This window comes from Ovis aries, chromosome 26 (assembly GCF_016772045.2).
Source record: "Ovis aries strain OAR_USU_Benz2616 breed Rambouillet chromosome 26, ARS-UI_Ramb_v3.0, whole genome shotgun sequence".
Classification (NCBI taxonomy): Eukaryota; Metazoa; Chordata; class Mammalia; order Artiodactyla; family Bovidae; genus Ovis; species Ovis aries.
Genome location: NC_056079.1, coordinates 23,417,726 through 23,437,371, shown reverse-complemented (window position 1 = coordinate 23,437,371; position 19,646 = coordinate 23,417,726). Strand labels below are relative to the sequence as shown.

The 19,646-nt window shown below is 38.6% G+C and overlaps 1 protein-coding gene across 2 annotated transcripts in view; it reads right to left on the bottom strand.

Annotated features, from left to right (window-relative positions):
• LONRF1 (LON peptidase N-terminal domain and ring finger 1) overlaps window positions 1-19,646 on the bottom strand; it is a 61,210-nt gene that overhangs the window by 16,962 nt on the left and 24,602 nt on the right. For both annotated transcript variants that reach the window (XR_006058186.2, XM_027962513.2), the window contains exons 2-11: window positions 18,839-18,957; window positions 17,475-17,597; window positions 14,355-14,504; window positions 13,580-13,820; window positions 13,383-13,479; window positions 11,386-11,500; window positions 8,289-8,410; window positions 5,135-5,293; window positions 4,859-5,021; window positions 60-212 (exon numbers count right to left, since the gene is read on the bottom strand). Coding sequence is in view for 1 of the 2 variants with exons in the window: in XM_027962513.2 (XP_027818314.1) it covers window positions 60-212; window positions 4,859-5,021; window positions 5,135-5,293; window positions 8,289-8,410; window positions 11,386-11,500; window positions 13,383-13,479; window positions 13,580-13,820; window positions 14,355-14,504; window positions 17,475-17,597; window positions 18,839-18,957 (1,442 nt within the window). In the remaining variant the exon portion in view is untranslated. The remainder of the gene's footprint in view (window positions 1-59; window positions 213-4,858; window positions 5,022-5,134; window positions 5,294-8,288; window positions 8,411-11,385; window positions 11,501-13,382; window positions 13,480-13,579; window positions 13,821-14,354; window positions 14,505-17,474; window positions 17,598-18,838; window positions 18,958-19,646) is intronic.

Sequence of the window (19,646 nt, the reverse complement as noted above, 5' to 3'; positions counted from 1 at the left end):
ACCAATTTGAGTTTACACACAGAGTGAAACTTTTGGAAACAGTATCAAAGCCATCGTACCTGGAGGTTTTCCTCCCGCCCAGGCATTGATCCAAAGTGCTGAAGAATCTGGCTTCGAAATCTGTCTCTTAAATTCTGAAACCAGCTGCAGGCTTGAGAGTAGACCAAATCATGAAGTTGCCGGAGGTTCTCTATTTCATCTTCATTCTCAACCTAAAAATACAACAGTAAGATGTCTGTGTTTAGTCTTCCCATCCACACTACCAACGTTATAGAAGTGGGGGAAAAATATTAAAAAAGGAATACCTGTCCCAATGCTGGATTAGAGTGTTATTTTTTTAAAAAAGCTTTCCATTTTTTATTGGAATATAGCTGATTAACAATGTTGTGATAGTTTCAGGTGGACAGCAAAGGGACTCAGCCATAGGTATACACGTATCCATCCTCCCCCAAACTCCCCTCCCTTCCAGGCTGCCACATCACATTGAGCAGAGTTGCCTGTGCTCTACAGGAGGTCCTTGTTGGTTATCCATGGCAAATAAACCAGAGTGTACATGTCGACCTCAATCTCCCAAACTATCTCTCCCTTGCATTCCTCCCCCCGGAAACCATAAGTTCATTCTCTGAGTCTGTTTTGTAAATAAGTTCATTTGTCTCGTTTCTTTTTAGATTTCCACATACAAGGGATGTCATATGATATTTCTCCTCTTCTGTCTGACTGACTGCACTCAGCAAGAAAATCTCTAGGTCCATCCATGTTGCTGCAAATGGCATTGTTTCCTACTTTTTATCGGCTATATAAGATTCCACTGCAGATAGGTACCACTCCTCTGTTGATGGGCATTTAAGTTGCTTCCAAGTCCTGGCTATTATAAACAGTGATACAGTGAACACTGGGGTGTATGTATCCTTTCAGACCATGTTTTTCTCTGGGCATATGCTCAGGAGTATTATTCTTATGAACACAGTAAACCCCATACACTATACATTTCTGCCTCACATAGTATCAATAGGCCAGACTAAGAAAGAGAGCAAGGCCTGACCTCCCAGCACAGCTAACCTGGCCTTGCCGAGTTAGCAGTCCAGCTGGGAGGGGCAAGATGGAGAGTGAGTTCTCAGATAAAGGTCTATAGGGACTGGGAACTCATCTCTATGGATCAAGGGCCTTTGAAAGCAGTGGAACAGAAAAGCAGAAGAATACAGTTGCTACAATGAAAGGTAAGACTGGGGGAGGTCTCAGGTGCAGATCTGCTGTGGCAAAAGTAGGAAGAGGACAGAGGACAAGTGTAATTACAACTTTTACCAGGGAGTCGGGTCAAAAACCCAAAACAAAACACGCAATAACTTAGCATAATAAAGCCAGAATATCAAAAGATAGAGAATACATTATGCAGTGATGAAATTCTGCTGTAAAGTCCTACCTCCATCCCCTCTGTACGCTCTCTGGACTACTGGTTCATCAAACCGCAAATACAAAATTAAATGCTCAGCCTTCCAGCCTAAGATCCCAAACACTAGGCACAGAAAACACAGGTGGGAAGGTTGAGTGTGTGTGTATCATCCGTCTGATATTGATTTCTTTACCACACACTCATATCCCACTCGCTCTGTGCCAGAGGGAACTGTATTTCACGTACATTGATGCATCTGAACAAATGCGGCCTTAGTCAGCCTTTCATATGTCAAGGATGACTTAGCATACAAACAATGAGACTCTAAAAAACATCCTGATATGTAAAAGGTAAGACTATAGTACACAAGAGACAAAAGAATGTAACTTTTTAATTTTTTAATGACTTGAAAAATAAAACCAAAGATGAAAAGCTTTTTCACAACAGTGTGGATGTGCTTAATGCCACTGAGGGGGTATTGGTACAAAAGCAGACATATGGATCAACAGAATGGAAATGGAGAGCCCAGAAATAAACCCAGAAACCTGCAGTCAATTCATCTTTGATAAAGGAGGCAAGAGGTATTGGAAAAGTTGGACAGCCACATACAGAAAAATATAAACTGAAAATGCCTTAAAGATTTAAACCTAAGACATGACACCATAAAATTTCCTAGAGGAGGTCACAGGCAAAACGTTCTCGTAAGTCAGTCTCCCAAGGCAACAGAAATAAAAACAAAAAGATGCTCATCACTGCTAATTATTACAGAATTGCAGATCAAAACTACAATGAGGTACCACCTCACAGTGGCCAGAATGGCCATCATTAGAAGTCTGCAAAGAACAAATGCCAGAAAGGGTGTAGAGGAAAGGGAACCTTCCTTCATTACTGGTGGGAACCTAAGCTGGAACAGCTACTATGCCAAACTGTACTAAAAACAGAATTACCGTATGATCCAGCAATCGTACTTCTGGGCATACATCCTGATAAAACTATAATTCAAAAACATACATGCACCCCTGTGTTCACAGCAGCACTATCCACAGTAGCCAAGACACAGAAACAATGAATGCATAAAGATGTGGTACGCACTGCTAATGTGTAATCAACAAGGTCTTACTGTATGCACAGGGAAATCTACTCAATATACTGTGGCAGCCTAAAATGGGAAGGGAGTTTGGGGGGAAATGGGTATATATAGCTATGGCTGGTTCCCACTGCTGTCCACTTGAAACTATCACAATATAGTTAATTGGCTATACTCCAATATAAAATGAAAAGTTAAAAAAAAATGTGGTACATACATACCATATTACTCGGGCATAAAAAACTTTAAAATGCCATTTGTAGCAACATGGCTGCAACTACAGTGAAGTGAAGGCAGAAAGAGAAAGACAAATACCATGCGATATCACTTACATGTGGAATTCAAAATTTGACACAAATGAACCTGTGGAACAGAACCATGGATACAGAGGATACACTGGTCGTCGCCAAGGGAGAGGGGACCGGTGGAGGGATGAGGGAGGGGTTAGCAGATGTAAGCTTTTATATACAGAATGGATGAACAAGGTCCTATTATATAGCACAGAGAACTATGCTCAGTATTCTATAATAAATGAAAATGGAAAATATTTACATTTTTTAATATTTTATGTATAAATGAATCACTTCACTATTCAGCAGAAATTAACACAACACTGCAAATCTACTATACTTCCATTTTTAAAATCTTGATTAAAAAAATAAACATGTTACTTGTTAAAACTATTACAAAAGAAAAAAGTATCTAGTTTCCAGCCTTATAAAATTCAAGGGACCAAACCATGAACTTTGGTAAACAAGGAATGATAAAAATCATAAGTCTTGGTTAGAAAAAGGAGCTAAAAAGCTGGCAGAAGTTTTAAAGTTATGGAATTTCCTTGCAATAACAGAATCTAAAATGTTATTGAAAGACAGAAAACAGAATTACAACACCAAGGGAAAAAATAGCCTTGATATAAAAAACAAATTTGAGACGATTTCCCAGAATGAAAAAGAAATCATTACACAGATGAGGCACTAAGATGAAGAAAAATTTAGACATTCCTATAACTACAACATAGAGAATTCAATTCTAAACATCAAATCCCTAATACTTTCAATATTCTATCATACTGTCATATTTATATGTCATATACATATATAGTCAAGGAATTTTGTCAGCAAATCCAATATATGCAGATATAAATTTACACAAAACTAAGTTTATTAGTTTTACAAAAAATATCACCTTTAGGAAATGAGTCCATTAATCAAATATGCTAAGACACAGACTATATCAATCAACTCAAAATTCCAACTCAATACTTCTAGCTCACTGCACAAAGTTTTCCCATAGCATCTTTATAATGAAATAGGATAGGCAGTAGCAGATTTAATGAAGTTTATCAGCAGAGAAGCTTATCAAGACTGCAATGATAAAACACAGCACGTGAAGCCAGAGAGCTGGCTTTAAATTATTATCGTCTTAGCAAATTATTACTAATTAAAACTCCTGAATCCTACTTTCCTTACCTGCTATCTGACTTTTGAAAATTCAGTGAGCCACTGTTTGCAGAAATGCCCAATGCTAACACTCAGTAAATGCTGCTTGGGATGATCAAGCAGATCAATGAACAAGTGATAATACAAGATTTTCTCATTTTCTAATGCCCTTCCAAAGAAAACTGCCTTTAATTTGATATTTATAGTATCTCAAATCATTTTTCTGGTACCTAAACTAACTGCAGATGCTAAAGCAGGTACTAGAAATGTTAAAAGGGTAGCATCAACCCTATTCAAGAAAATTATCACACTAACCCTCCCCAGGTAAGATATCACCTATAATTATACTGACAGTGCTGTATCTGTGATGCTCTAGAGTTTGTGTCTATGTTATCACTGAGGTTATCTTAAGCATATCTTAATATAGAGAACCATTCAAGGATTTCATGTTTACTTTTACACCGAAGTTCAATCTACTGCTGACTGTATCAGCTTTGACTACTAATTAATTTAAAAGGGCAGGACTTAGCAGGTTTCATAACTTAGGCTGGAAGTTCAACACCCTGCTTTTGTTAAGTAACTGCCGTGCAGCTACACATGTGACTACATTCTAGGCACGGTGGTGGTTGTCAAGGAAGTAGAAATGAACAAAGTCTAGGCTGTGGTCTCCCAAGGTCTCTTGGAACTCACAGTAATTAAGAGCAAGATGATATTAAGGTCCACCTGAAACTGTCACAACATTGTTCATCAGCTCTCCTCCATTATAAAATAAAAATTTCAAAAAACAAAATGAGAAGAAGGTAATGGAGCTAATTTGCTTAAGTATTAATGAGGGTCTCTGACAGGAAGAACTGGTTAATGTGCCTAGAAAACTGCAGCTTTCACGCCTGTACAATGCCTAGGACAGAGTATACCAGTACTGAAAAGGGTAGGTTTTAATACCTTAATATCTTCCAGGTATTCAATGTCTGCAGTGCAATATCCATCTTTCATTCCTCTTTTTAAAACCCTAAACCGCTTTCCTCCAACGGTATCAACCACAGACCGTCCATCAGGCAAGAAATGTACATTTCTAATTTGTAACATACAACCATAATCTGCAAAACTAGAAGAAAAACTCCAGTTAGTACCAAAAGTTCAAGCCACAGACATGCACGTTCTCAGCAATATTCACAGAAAACTCAAGAATCAATAAAAACATTTAGACAAAAAGCATACCTATTCTGTGCATCACTGACGCACATCCCAAACTGTTTAGTTCCAGTCTGTATACTTCTTCGAATCATCAATCTGTATCTTGGCTCAAATACATGAAGAGGGCAAGGCACAGTGGGATAGGCCATAGTGCAAACAAATATTGGAACATTCTTGGTCAAGCTGAAGAAGAAAAAAATTGCATTATTATATATCAGAAGATACAACAAAAATGAGTGAAACTTTCAATAAATAGTAGAAAACAAAAATGTACTCTAAAATCAGGTAATTTTCATTCTTGGCAGGAATAAGAATCAACATCCCCTTCATTTAAGCTCATGTTGATACAATATTAATCCTAAAACTGTCTGCAATCCTCTTACAAGTAAATTCAAATTTATAAAGTTGTCATATAGAGCTATGTACTTTTATGAATAAAAAAGCAATTGATTGTAACTATTTTATATTAAAAATGTTTAAAATATTTGTAACATGACAGTTATTATCTTCTATCCATAAAACACTCTTACTCTTAGACAACAATAAGTGAGCTCCTGCAAAGGACAAAAAACATTTTAAAAACTTTGTAGTCACTAAAATATTTCCTTACTAACAAAAGCAGGTAATTCAATGGCATACAATTTTTTCCAGATAATTAAAGTGAAACAGTTTCATTCCCAGATTGGCAGGAAATATGAAGGATAAAGGCAGTGCTCAGTTTCTCATTAATCTAAAGAAACCCTTTGGCAAGGGTATGGGGGAAAACTGGCAGTTGACGGGGGCAGTTTGAAATAGTACAACCATACTGAAGAAGAATTTGGCTACATACATCAAAAAAATGTTTTTAATATTCATATCCTTTGAATCAACAGGTGTGCTTTTTTCTACAAGTATTGTAAAAATGTTCAATGTGTATAGTAGCCAAAACTTAGAAGCAAAAAGAGCCAACCAGTAAAATAAATTATGATGTAACCATAAAATGAGATACTATATTTAGACTTTAGATTAATGAGAAAAGGTATTAAATAATAGTAAAATAATCCCATATTTGTTTATAATGTATTTATATTAAAATTAGGAAGGACATATGCCAAAATGCCAGTGGTGATTACCTTTGAGTTACAAATTATGACTGTAACTCCCTGCCCACCCCACCCCAACAACTAATATTTTCTACTCTTTCTTCAAAAAGACCACAATGTGAAGTCTATATGTAATACATGTTTAACATACAAGTCCTAATTCCTCTACTTTTAAAACTGTGTCTTTTACCATCACTATTACTCCTTGGAAGAAAAGTTATGACCAACCTAGATAGCATATTCAAAAGCAGAGACATTACTTTGCCGACTAAGGTCCGTCTAGTCAAGGCTATGGTTTTTCCTGTGGTCATGTATGGATGTGAGAGTTGGACTATGAAGAAGGCTGAGTGCCGAAGAATTGATGCTTTTGAACCGTGGTGTTGGAGAAGACTCTTGAGAGTCCCTTGGACTGCAAGGAGATCCAACCAGTCCATTCTGAAGCAGATCAGCCCTGGGATTTCTTTGGAAGAAATGATGCTAAAGCTGAAACTCCAGTACTTTGGCCACCTCATGAGAATAGTTGACTCACTGGAAGAGACTCTGATGCTGGGAGGGATTGGGGGCAGGAGGAGAAGGGGACGACCGAGGATGAGATGGCTGGATGGCATCACGGACTCAGCCGTGAGTCTGAGTGAACTCCGGGAGTTGGTGATGGACAGGGAGGCCTGGCGTGCTGCAATTCATGGGGTCGCAAAGAGTCGGACATGACAGAGTGACTAAACTGAACTGTACTGAAGCACTCTTATGAACATAAAAACCAGGGTGGGGGGACACAACCCAGTATATCTTTTAATTAGCAAAACTTGTTAACTACCAGAGAATGAGCTACCCTTAAGAAAACAGCCCAGTTAGTACACAGCAAGATTCCCAAGGCTTCTCTCCATCACACACAGCTTCCCTTGCATCACTACTGTCATTCATGAATTCCAATCTGTGTGTGTGTGTGTTGGGGGGGGGGGTGGGGGTGGTGGTCTGGTCCTGTCATTGTGTTTAAGTATTTTAAAAATCTGAAGCTTTCTTGTATCCAGATTTTTGCAGTGTTGGTCCAAAAGGTCTATAATCCACACATTAGAATATTTTCTATCACAAAGTCACAATAAAATATCAGTTCCATCAGAAGACAAACCACTGTCAACTTCTATAAAGAAAAGATAGAAACCTTTCTTCTACTGAAGGCCACTGACCCAATGACAACATTTGGTGGACACATACTAAAAACAAAAGGTCTGTAAAACACAGTTATTTTTTTCTTAGAAACAGAAAATGTTTTAAATTTATATTAAAAAAAAAACTAGAAATAGCATATAAAAATTACAATTTTGGTCTTCAGTGTCCAGTTAAAGTGGGAACAAAGAAGAGTTAAGAAATTAGAAACCCAGTGAAGAAACTTGGAGACGGCAGAAAATGTTGAAAGAGGTCAAGTCATGGAGGGAAGAGAAAAGAAGAAAAGCGTGAGAAAACCAACACAGCAACAAAACCAGCTCCAAATTACCCAGCCCTGACTAGCTTTCTATGTGCTCTCAGTAGTACCCTGCACCACTGAATCCCAAAGGTACCGCCAGGTTTTCCACCTTCCTGATACTAAGTCAATTATGCGAACAGTCAGTATCTTCACTGAGATTTTAGCCCCTAAAGGCATCCCTTCCAATTTCAATCTCAGGTCTCAAGGTCCCACCCCCTTGCCAACCTCTGATTGGCTACTCCCCCTGCCAATCCAGGCCACTTACCCTCTACTTTCTCCTGTGGGCGGGGACTGACAGTTGAGGGCGGCAATTCCCAGCAACCACCTCCACCAGCCTGACGTCCCTGGAGGAACACCCCGCCCTCGGCTGCCCCCCAGCTAAAAGACTGCTTCAGTGTGGAGAGCTGTCAGGAAGTCACTCCCAACAGAACATCTGGAAGTTACCAAATAAACCTGAAAACTTCTGAATGTTGAAGACAGGGGAAATTAACCAATATTTGTTTACGATATGCCTTTGACTAGACTGGGTTGAACTACAGACAGAACCCAGCTGGCTGTGCGGAGGCTTCTCCTCATTATTTCAGAGGGTAGTAGTTTGATTTGATTATGTTAATTTGTATGAGAAGAAACTTACTGTGAGAGTTCAGCAGTTTCTTCATCATATATTTTTTTTCTCTCAGACAGCTCATCAGGCAGATACTTCACTATTAAATCTTCCAACAGCTGTGTGACACAGTACCTCCTATCGGCTAGATACTGAAAGACAACATTATTTTACATTCCAGCACTTTTTTCCCCCTACAGTACAAAACAGGTAAAACAGTTTAACTCATATAGTAAAGCCTTTATTACATATTTACACAGTCAGTTCTGAATTCATTAGGAAAAGCAAGGAACAATGCAATGGATGCTGTTAAACTGGAAAACCTGCCTGAAGCTTAGGTCAAGAGCATTCAAGGTAAGTCTGCACCTGAAACAAATTCTGTAGATAAGACGACCCTTGTCTTGCTAGGATCACACACCATTAACAGCAGTCAGCCCTGCTCCTGCTGTCTCCCACACCAGAGGTAAGTTCCTTCTGACAGTGCATGCGTATCTGAAACTAACATTTTAGTCGAGAAGCAAAAATAAGGAATACAGAAAATAATGAATTTGCCTTATTTAAGAAAAGCAAAGTTGCTCCCTTTTTTTGTTCCAGATAACTTTTCTTTCAGATTTTTCTTCTGCTGTCATCCCACTGTGACTATTGATGCCCTTATCTTATCAAGAGGCTGCTTTTCCTATGTGAGTCACCCTCTGGGTAAGGTGGTACGTTGTGCCACTCCCATAATACTCTGAACTCTGATACATTTTTGTGTTACTCTCTCTTCCAACTGCCAAAAGCCATCTGACTATCCTTCAAGGTCTGGCTGCAATTTTACCTTTTGCATAAAGTGTTCCTTAATTATTTTTCTGTCTCCTAGGAATAACCTTTAATGTATAGAAGGCAGCTACCATACCCTGCACTATATTAGCTGGACAGGGATATATTATATCTGTGTAACTAAACTAAGAACTGCATAGAGCCAGGGACCAGTTCAGAGTGTGTACACAGAATTCTGAACAAAATGTGTGTGTGTGTATGTCCAATACCAATTTGCTTAATAATGAGGAAAACTCTTGTGAGACAACCACAAGATAAAGAGAAACCAGCTTTTCCTCTAGATCCAGCAAAAATAAGGGTTTTGTCAGTATCTAATGAAGTACAGAGTAGAAAATATGAATGGTGGGCAAAGGGCTTGTACTTGTGGTTTTTAAACTTCAGCATGAACCGTGGCTTGTTAAAAGTGCAGACTGCTGAGCCCTCACCAGGTTCTGATTTAATGGCTCTGGGGAAGGGTCTGCGAATCCGTATTTTTAACAAGTTCCCAGGAGATATAGATGCTGCTGGTCGGGGGAACATACCTTGAGAACAACTGGACAGATGTACTCTTGAGCAGATAATATACACATATATATAGATAACTTAAGAGTTTATTATAAAAGTAATCAAATTAGAGATATAAAAGCAATTTCAAAGTAATAAAGACGTTTTAAAACTTAAGACTCATGTATTAAATTTGGGAAATATGGCTTCTCTTCCATTACTGGTAAGGATCTAAATTTGTATATTACTTGAGACCTAGGCAAGTTGGCAATTGGTTGTAAGAGTCTTAAAATATATGACCTTTGATCCAGTAATTTTCTCCCAGGAATTTATCCTAAGGAAAGAGTCAAAGACACTGACCATCATATACTTAAAAAAAAAAAAAAAAAAAAACTTAAATGCTCCAAAACAGAAAACTGTTGTATCACTGGACTAGTACGCTGCTATGAAAATCACATCTCTGAAATGCATTCAGATGAAAAAATGAGCAAAGTAAGTAGGAAGAGCAGAAAACTAGAGCATATCCATTTTATCCGTGTAAATGTATTTTTAGACTTTACCAATTATACATGGTGTCTTCAAGTCAGGACAAAGGATAAAGTTATTTTTAAACAGTATGTTAAGTTTCTAAATAACATCCTTACTTTGTTTACCTTAGAACTTCAGACATTTAAGGTGTGATAACTCTAAACTTAAAGCATAGTAAATATATAAGCGTATCAAAAAACTCTGAAAAACCAGGAAAGATAGCATGTTTTAGAGTACTTTATCTGAAAACAGAGTCTAAAAGTTGGAAATGTAAAACTCTTTAAGAATAAAGATTTATTTTAGGTTTCCCGATTCTGTAAACATTCTGTTTTGTGTTCTACTACATATAGGGTTGCTATGCTGTATGAAATGTAACAATACATATATGCTATATATATATATATATATATATCCGTACAGAGCTATGCTTTCTACATAGGAAATAACTATTTTTAATAGCAAAATGGTTTTCATCAAATTCCTACATCGTATTTGCAAGACACTTTCTTTCTTAAAATCTAGAGACAGAATCACCCTCCTGGATCAATGCTACCACTGCAACAAGAATTCTAAGGCTCTGGCCTCACCTTTGAGGACATCAAGCAGGACTGAAGAGGGTGCTGCCCTCCCACTGGTTACAGAAGAGACCCACCTGAGATCCAGCTGTTTTCCTAATGCAGGTGATCGGTGCAGACCACCTGCCAGACAAGGAGGGGTGTGGGAAGCTGTGCCTCCCTCTCCTTGCCAGGCTACCACTTTCTAGAACTGCACTGTCCAATGTGGGAGCCACTACTCACACGTGCCTACTTAAATGTAAATTAATTAAAAGTACAGTCCCTCCCACACATGTGGCCAATAGCTGCCATGTTGGCCAGCATAGATACAGGGCATTTCCATCAATGTAGCAAGTCCTACTGGACAGTTGGTCCAGGTGTTAAGGGGACTGACTGAGGCCTGAAATCCAACCTAAAAATGGGGGTGGGCGGCAGGGCAGTTGAGATTCCCCAATACTGTCATTAAAATCAACATATTCCTGACCAGGTACTTGATCACACCTCATCTATTTAAAAAATTAAGTATGGGGATTCGGTCTTCAGACTGCTTTCTCCCACCCTCTCCAAACTCACTTTCCTCCAATACTAGCAGATGGGTAATGAGACATGCATGATCCCTTTTGGTCAATCAATATGTATAATGTAATATATTCTGAACCTAATAATCATTATTTCTGTGGCTAAGTAGAAATCAAACCATGTTGCTACACATAAGAGCAATAAACAAATACACAAATGTTTACCTCTTTTAAGCTTTCTTTGCAAAGAGGACAATATGGTGTGTGATCTAAACAACGCTCAAGACAGTTCTTACAGAATGAATGTCCACAAGGGGTTGTCACTGGCTCAAAAAACAACCTGAAATCAACCAGAATACATGTTAGTTTTCACCATAAGCCGTCCACTGGAAAAACTGAACAAATAATGGAACCGTAACACCAGCTTCTGTTTAGAAGAGGAAGAAGGGCTTGACAGGCACGAGAGGAGGGAAGGACCAGTGGTAAATGCCAGGTACAGCCTCCTGAACTGTTTAAAAGTTCACCATCATCAGGGGTACCCTGCTTGGAGCTGTACGGACTAATATCACCACCACTCACAGGGGCTACTGCAGCCTTGCAACGGGGCTGGTCCAAACTGAGATGGGCAGTACTTCTAAAATACACACCAGATTAGTGCAAGATTAACACTGTAAACTGTATCATTACCTATTCATTTGTTTTTGTATATACTCATCCCTTTAAAACTAGTTTTCTTATAAAGCTTATAAAAGCCTTACTATATGAAATTCATTCAAAATAATCCACTAAGTATGACCAATGAATCCTAAAGAAAACTGATGCTCAAAACCAGATGTGGTACTCAAACAATATGGAAAAACTTAATTTTCCTTACATTTCAGTTATTTCCTGAAACACAATACTTTTGGGGAGTTCCCAGAAGTATTGTTAGATGTATAGGTACTTCAGAAATCATGGGGGTCTGATCCCCTCACCTCAAGATGAAGCAGCCAAGCGTCAGGATCAAGGGACGTGGCTCAGAAATACCTGGTGTGGCCAGTTCCAGGTGCTTGACACACTGTTCCCTTGCCTCCACCACAATTTTTATAAATGGAAAATGTTCTTTCCAAATTATCAGTCTTAGAATTACAAGCATTCACATAATGGAAATCCTTATCCAGTGTCACTTAGAAAGAATTTTGGAGTTAAGATACATAAACAAGACAATCACATACACACAATACATCACTGTATTCTTTCCCAAATCTAAAACCATGGAGTCTCAGTAATAACATGTATAGCTTTTACAGTACCATTCCTCAGATACTTTCTATATTTTAGTCATTTGATTCTTTTAAGACTTAAATATAGCATGGTGGTAAAGAATCTGCCTGCCAGTGCAGGAGACGTGAGAGATGCGGGTTCAATCCCTGGGTTGGGAAGATGCCCTGTAGAAGGAAATGGAAGCCCCCTGCAGTATTCTCGCCTGGAGAACTCCATGGCCAGAGGAACCTGGTGGGCTACAGCCCACAGGGTCGCAGAGTCAGACACGACAGAGAGGCTGAGCACTTGTGCACGCGCACACACACACAAATCCTGACACCACCTTCCAAGTGAAAAGTCAAAGTTAGCTGCTCAGTCATGGTAAAGAAAGGGAATGGGCCCACCAGGGAAGCCCCTTCTAAGTAAGGAAAAGCTAAATAAGGGTCAGAGATTATATTATTTGCCCATGATGTGAAAGGAAAACCAAGGACTAAAATTCTTATCTTTTGGTTTTTAATTCACTACTCTGTTACTTCACATTGCTTATTCTTAGAGTTCAGTTCAGTCACTCAGTCGTGTCCGACTCTTTGCAACCCCATGGACTGCAGCACACCAGGCTTCCCTGTCCATCACCAACTCCCAGAGTTCACTCAAACTCATGTCCATCGAGTCGGTGATGCCATCCAGCCATCTCATCCTCAGTCGTCCCCTTCTCCTCCTGCCCCCAATCCCTCCCAGCATCAGAGTCTTTTCCAAGCAGTCAGTTCTTCGTGTCAGGTGGCCAAAGTATTGGAGTTTCAGCTTCCGCATCAGTCCTTCCAGTGAATATTCAGGACTGATTTCCTTTAGGTTAGACTGGTTTGATCTCCTTGCAGTCCAAGAAAGTCCAGTTCTTACAGAGTAGATTACCTTTATCTACTCTGTACTTATTTATTTACATTAATATAAAATATTCATCTCATAAAATTTGACAAACTTACCTCATACAGAGAGAACACTCAAAATCTGAGACATCTATTAATTCTTCTGGGACATCACCATAAGTTAATGAAAACGTACAGACTTCAGTGGGAATTTCTATTAAAACAAAGAGATGGGGTTATATTTTTTAGGAAAAAATTTGGAAGCCATTCTGAATAAAACAATGTGTTTTCTGTGAGTGTAGTGAAATTTTTACCTCCCTGTCTTTTCAGCTTATTTCTTCCATCTTCATTTACAATCACATCCTGGTCTAAAAGAGACAACTTTCTTTTCAGCAGAACACCTTTCTCTTGAATGCAAAGTGAGGGTTCCGAGGACACTCTTTTTAAACAGTCCTCTCTGGCAGGCATGTCTGTTGAATTTATAGCCTGTGCTGACCGAGCACGGTTTAGGCTTCCTTTGACAGGCTCTGAGGTGACCTCTGCTATTTCTTCATTCTACAAAAAAATGCAACAAATAAGGGTAACTGACTGTATGTTTTTACTGCCCTTATTGCTCTCGCCAAGAACCAAACTGAAATGAAACTGTGATGTCTTGAAAGGTTTATTTTATTGTTCATTTAAAACAAAACCAACTTTTAATGCTAAAACCCTGGCAAGTAAAGGATTTTTGTCAGTACTTAGAGAGACCTGGACATCAAGCTGACTTCTATCATAATGAGGTTTAAGTAGTTATGCTAATATAGTTGTTTCTACTACAAGGAAATTAAGATAAATACAATGTTCTGTTTTTTTCCAAGAGACAAACGTTTCTGACATTCAGGTGATGTAACATTGTGACTAATGAGTAGGTATGTCACATGAAAGTTTTTAGTGTAAAATAAAAGGTCACAGATGGAATCCTATTAAGATAAGCCTTACTAAGTTAGTACCTACACAGATTTTAGTATTAATATTTGAAACTAGGAAAGCGAAGATCTTGTCAAGAAAATGGATACACTAAGCCTATGACCGTCTCTTCTCACCCCTTACCTGCTCTGGGCTCAGCTCACTGGCAGAGTGAGACTCTTCCATCACTGAAGGAAAACTGAAAGGTTTGTTTTTAATACATGGTAATGAATTCCAGGAAGAGTCCTTCAGGCCTTCTTTTAAGTTTTCAGGTGACAATAAATCACATAAAATCTGTAAGGAAGGTATCATAAAGAATAATGAAAAATATAAAATATTTTATTAAGGATAATTTAGTTACTTAATATTTAAGAGGGCTTCTCTTGTGGCTCAGCTGGTAAAGAATCTGTCTGCAATGTGGGAATCCCTGGGTTGGGAAGATCCCCTGGAGAAGGGAAAGGCTACCCAACCCAATACTCTGGCCTAGAGAATTCCATGGACTGTATAGTCCATGGGGTTGCAAGAGTCGGACAAGACTAAGCGACTCTCACTCACCTCACTCATTCAATATTTAAGAATTTCTGGAAAATTTCATATGGAGTATAAACTATAAAAATATCCAATCACTGTTGTACACTTAAAAATAATATTGTAAGTCAGCTATACATCGACTACAAAAAAGAAAACTTAGAGCTAATATTATTTTTAACGGGCAGGGAGGGAACAGGTTAAGCAAAAAAAAACAAGGACTTCCATGTTGATTTTAAAAGTCCTGCCAAAACCAAGGTGTGCCTCCAAGGGGGTCAAACCACATCAAAGAAATGGTTCAAAAGGAGGGCTCAGGGGTGATTAGACTAGTGGTGTGAGAAGGTGCCCAGGTATATATATAAGGTTTGTAGAAAGAAGAGATCTTAAAGAGAAGTGGGAAATATTTACCTCTGACCATCAGCAAGTCCCATCCTGTCAATATAGTTAATGGTTCATCCCAATGTATATTCTAAGGCTGAACTTAGACTGTTTATGTGAACTTGGACCTTTAACTACAGAACTAAAATTCCATGTGTTTACAGTGAATCTAGCTTCTCCCTGAACCAGTGACCTGTGTGGTCAGTCACCACCCCCGGCATTATCGAGGGCACCCCATGGCAGCCGGCCCAAACGGAGGCAGCTACAGTATCTAAACTCTGGGTGCTTCTCTCAGAAATACCTCAAACTCTCCAACAAGGGGATGACAACAGAGGAACAGACTGGCTACAAGGAAATGAGAGGGATTCAAATTTGTTTGCTTGTCAAATAAGCTGTGTGTATATGTACAGCATATACACATTTCTTAAAGTCTCAATTTGGAAGTTTGGTTTTTCAGCTGTTCTATCTGTCAAGGCACAAAAGTCAGAATTTTCCACAAATCTTTATAATGTAAATAAAAAGGAAATATACATGGTATTAATGGAAGTGTGTGTCCCTGTAGGTGCTCAAGCAATAAACCATTTAATGAATAATCACTAAAGAATTTGGATATGTTTTTATATTTCCCCGATTAAAAAAAAAAAGGTATTAAACATACCCTCACCCTAGAAGACAGTTACTTGACTCCTAGGTATTTACTGAAGAGAGATAAAAACGTATGTCCACAAAATGACTTGTAAAAGATTGTTCGTGGCAACAATTAGAAACAATCCAAATGAAAATCACCACTAACTGTATTTATCACAAACTGTGATATGTTCATACCACAGGATACTTGGTGAACAATAAAAAAGAAAAAAAGTTGCTAGATGTGTCTCAAAAACACGTTGAGCGAAAAAAGAGTATATACAGTGTATGTGAAGGTCCAGAACAGGCAGAACTAGTCTGTGGCACTAGAGGTCTGAGCAGTAGCTCCCTCTGGAAGCACAGAAAGAGGAGATCTGCTGCAGAGGAGACGAGGGAGCTTTCCAGGGTGATCTGAAAGAGTCTGTATCTTGACTGGGGTGTTGTTCCACGTGTACAATTTCTCAAAACTCACTGAACTATAAAATGCCTTTTATTATATGTAAATTATACCACCATTTACCCCCCAAAAAGAAATAATATTTCAAGGCTGTGGGTATTTTGCATTCACTTGACCTTATTAACCAACAAATAATTACAGGAAAGTAAGGATACCCAGCAGCATGGAAAATGCAAAACTATAAGCCCTTATAAAGTCTGCAGTCTCACCAGGGAGATCACTTTAGCAAAGAGAGCACAGTTAAGAATACACACAACAGTAAACCATCTTTTGTTAAATCAGTGGCTGGAACATGTATGCAAACAAACTTCATGGAGGATGTTGGCTTATTCATAAAGCATTTGGAATGCAAGAAAAATCCCAAAGTTCTCTTACTTTAAGGTACATAAGAATCTCCTGAGGTGCTTGTTAAATTATACTCTAATTCCAGAGATTCTAATTCCAAAGGTCTGTGGTGGGACCCAGGAAATCTTTGTGTTTACCATGCACCCGAGATGACTCTGACAAAAAGCCATGTTCTGAGCAACACTAAAAACGCAATTAACGCTGTGGCCTCTTTGGGGGACACTGAAGGAAACAACATGACTGGGCACTGAAATTTTATTAGGATAGATTTTCCCAGAACATTTTTCAGAGACTCTAGTCTTCCCAGATGTTCTGTGAGTAAATCTGGCAAAAGCTGAATGCTGTTGTCATGCTAGCAAAGCAAAAACTCTTGAGAGGGGCTGAAGAAATCTGTTTGATTGGTTTAACCCAGTGTTTCCCAGAGTCATTTGATCAGAGAACCCCTTTTCCTTTTAATTAACACCTACCACTGAACAAACTCTGGAAAGTGATGTATGGAGTACTGAGAAAATTAAGGCAAAATAAATTGAGTGGGGCAGTACTATTGGCAACCACGGAAAGCAAGCAAAGTTGAGACCTGAAATGAAAGGCAAAGGAAGCCAATAAAAATTCCTGAGCAGGAACATCATGACAACAATGTTTAATTAGGAATGACTGGTCTGGCTCCCATGGAACAGACTATTAGAGAACATCTAAATTTAACTAGGCGAAAGTAATGCATTTAACTCTCTCTGAAATGTTCTGATTTGGGTAAGAACTCAATATGCTAATAAGCATACTGAACCTGAAAACCCCTCATCAAACTGCTACTAAATCTGACTTATGGACACCCCTTATGTCCTTACCCCAAAAGTCTAGCGGGCGTTTGCAAAAAGACCTGTGTTGTCGGGAAACTGGCTGGAAGTGTTAAGAGTTGTTAAACGGATTACCTTTTCTACTTCTAGCTTTGCAGGTGCGAAATCTTCATCGAGCGCTAAGCACTGAAGAAACAGTTGTAAGGCATCACCTAAAAAACCAGCATCGTGGAGGACTTTTCCTTTCCTGAAGTACACCTTCAATAAAAGCACACATACCCAACTTTTATGGATGGAATTGTTTTTTGAAACATCAATATCACGTAAGGTTAAAAATAAAAGTTCTGCTTGGAAATGTTCATTTTGAAACTCTGAATGACTCTCAGGAGCCCAAAGCATTTTACAGGCACATTTACATCCTACCCGGGATAGGCACCTATGATTATGAGGTCCAGAAAATGACTCCAAAGCCACATTTCTAATTATATCCCACCAATGGTAAGTCCAGAGGATTCTTTCCTGTTTAATGGTTTTAAGAGCTTCCCTGGTGGCTCAGTTGGCAAAAGAGTTCTGCAACGCAGGAGACCTGGGTTCGATCCTCGGGTTGGGAAGATCCCCTGTAGAAGTGCATGGCAACCCACTCCAGTATTCTTGCCTGGAGAATCGCACGGACAGAGGAGCCTGGTGGGCTACAGCCCATGGGGTCTCGCAAGAGTCAGACATGACTTAGCGACTAAACCACTGCTGCCACCAAAGCTGTCTGTACAAATCATTTTCCCTCGTATTCTTAACACTGATTTGACTTGTACCAACTGATCATGTCATCATGAGATTCTGAATCATTTTCTTTATTAATTTATAAATTTTAGAGCATCCTTACTATACAGTCCTCAAAGGCATAGCTTTGAATGCAGAAAAAAAAGTCACATTAAAAGATGATTTTTAACTTAAATAACATACATGGGAGATGGATTGATTTGCCTTGACAGTATTGGTAAAATGGAGAATTCGTAAACCGATTATATAATACATACATGCTGCAAATCTTTTTTCAAAAGACCATGGGCAAGGCCCCCATCTACCGTACTGAACGACTGCCTCATCACCCAGTTCCCGTCACAATGCCTCAGTCAGCTGTTCAGCCACAGAAGCTCTTCTCTCTCCTTTAATAAACCTCCTCCACTGATAACTTCTTTGGGTCCATCTCCACAATAGTACATCTTTGAGGAAATGCTGTATATTAAATTCTTTTTTTTTTTTGTCCTGTGCCACGAAGTCAAGTTGTTCTCTAGTTAAGAAACAAATGTTTCTTATAGTCTAAAAAACTGTCAGATGATATTCATCCACTCAAAATATTGACCTCAGACTTCTAGAACTATTCCATATATTTAAAAGAAATCGCCCAATCCATTTCGTTGTGACTTACAATCATAATTGAAATGCATATTCCCTACAGTTGAACTTCTTAAATGCATGCAAATGTAAAACAGTAATTTTACCTCAGGCCAATTTGGCAGCTGAAAGAGAACTGCATTTAAATCTTCTATGGCTGCTTTAAACTCCTGGAGGCCAGCATACGATTCAGCTCTGTAGATTTTCAGAGTCAAGTCGCTGGGCTCTGAAATCAATGTTATGAAGGCTTGATTATTTTTAAAAGATTACTGTATAATCCACAGAAACATACTAAAGTAAGAACTGACTCAGCGATTCTAGTCAATAACCACTGACGCAAAGGCAGTGAGCCAAGCACAGTACAGGTGCAACCCACTGGCATACTGACATTTCTCTAACTTACAGCAAATCCTTATGGTTAGATTATTTTAGTGGAGGAAACTGATTTTTTTTTAAAAAACTGAAAATATTTTGATAATATGATCACCCCTAAGAAACTGAATGTTTTCCTAACATAGGCAAAGATTTAGAAGATGTATCTCAGATGTTTAGAAGATTTGTCTTTTTGTGGTAAACCTTTTTTTATATCTGATTTTGAAATCTTTATAAATGACTACATGTGTTAACTACTGCACACAGAATTCCCATAGTTACAAAGACTGACCGAGGCACGATCTTATGAGAGGACACGGTGGTCCTGTTTCTGGAGGAAATGGGTTGACAAGAGTCAGGTTTCTTAAGAGGGAAAATTTTTTAAATTCCTGCCATTAATAAGAACAGGATTGGATGGCCCCAGAATGACTTACTTTCAAATATTTGAGGGTAAAAAGCTTTAGGTGATAATTTCACTATGCTCTCTGTCTCTACTTGAGAAACCGAACTCGTATCCAAAGGCACTAAAACTTCAGACGCTTA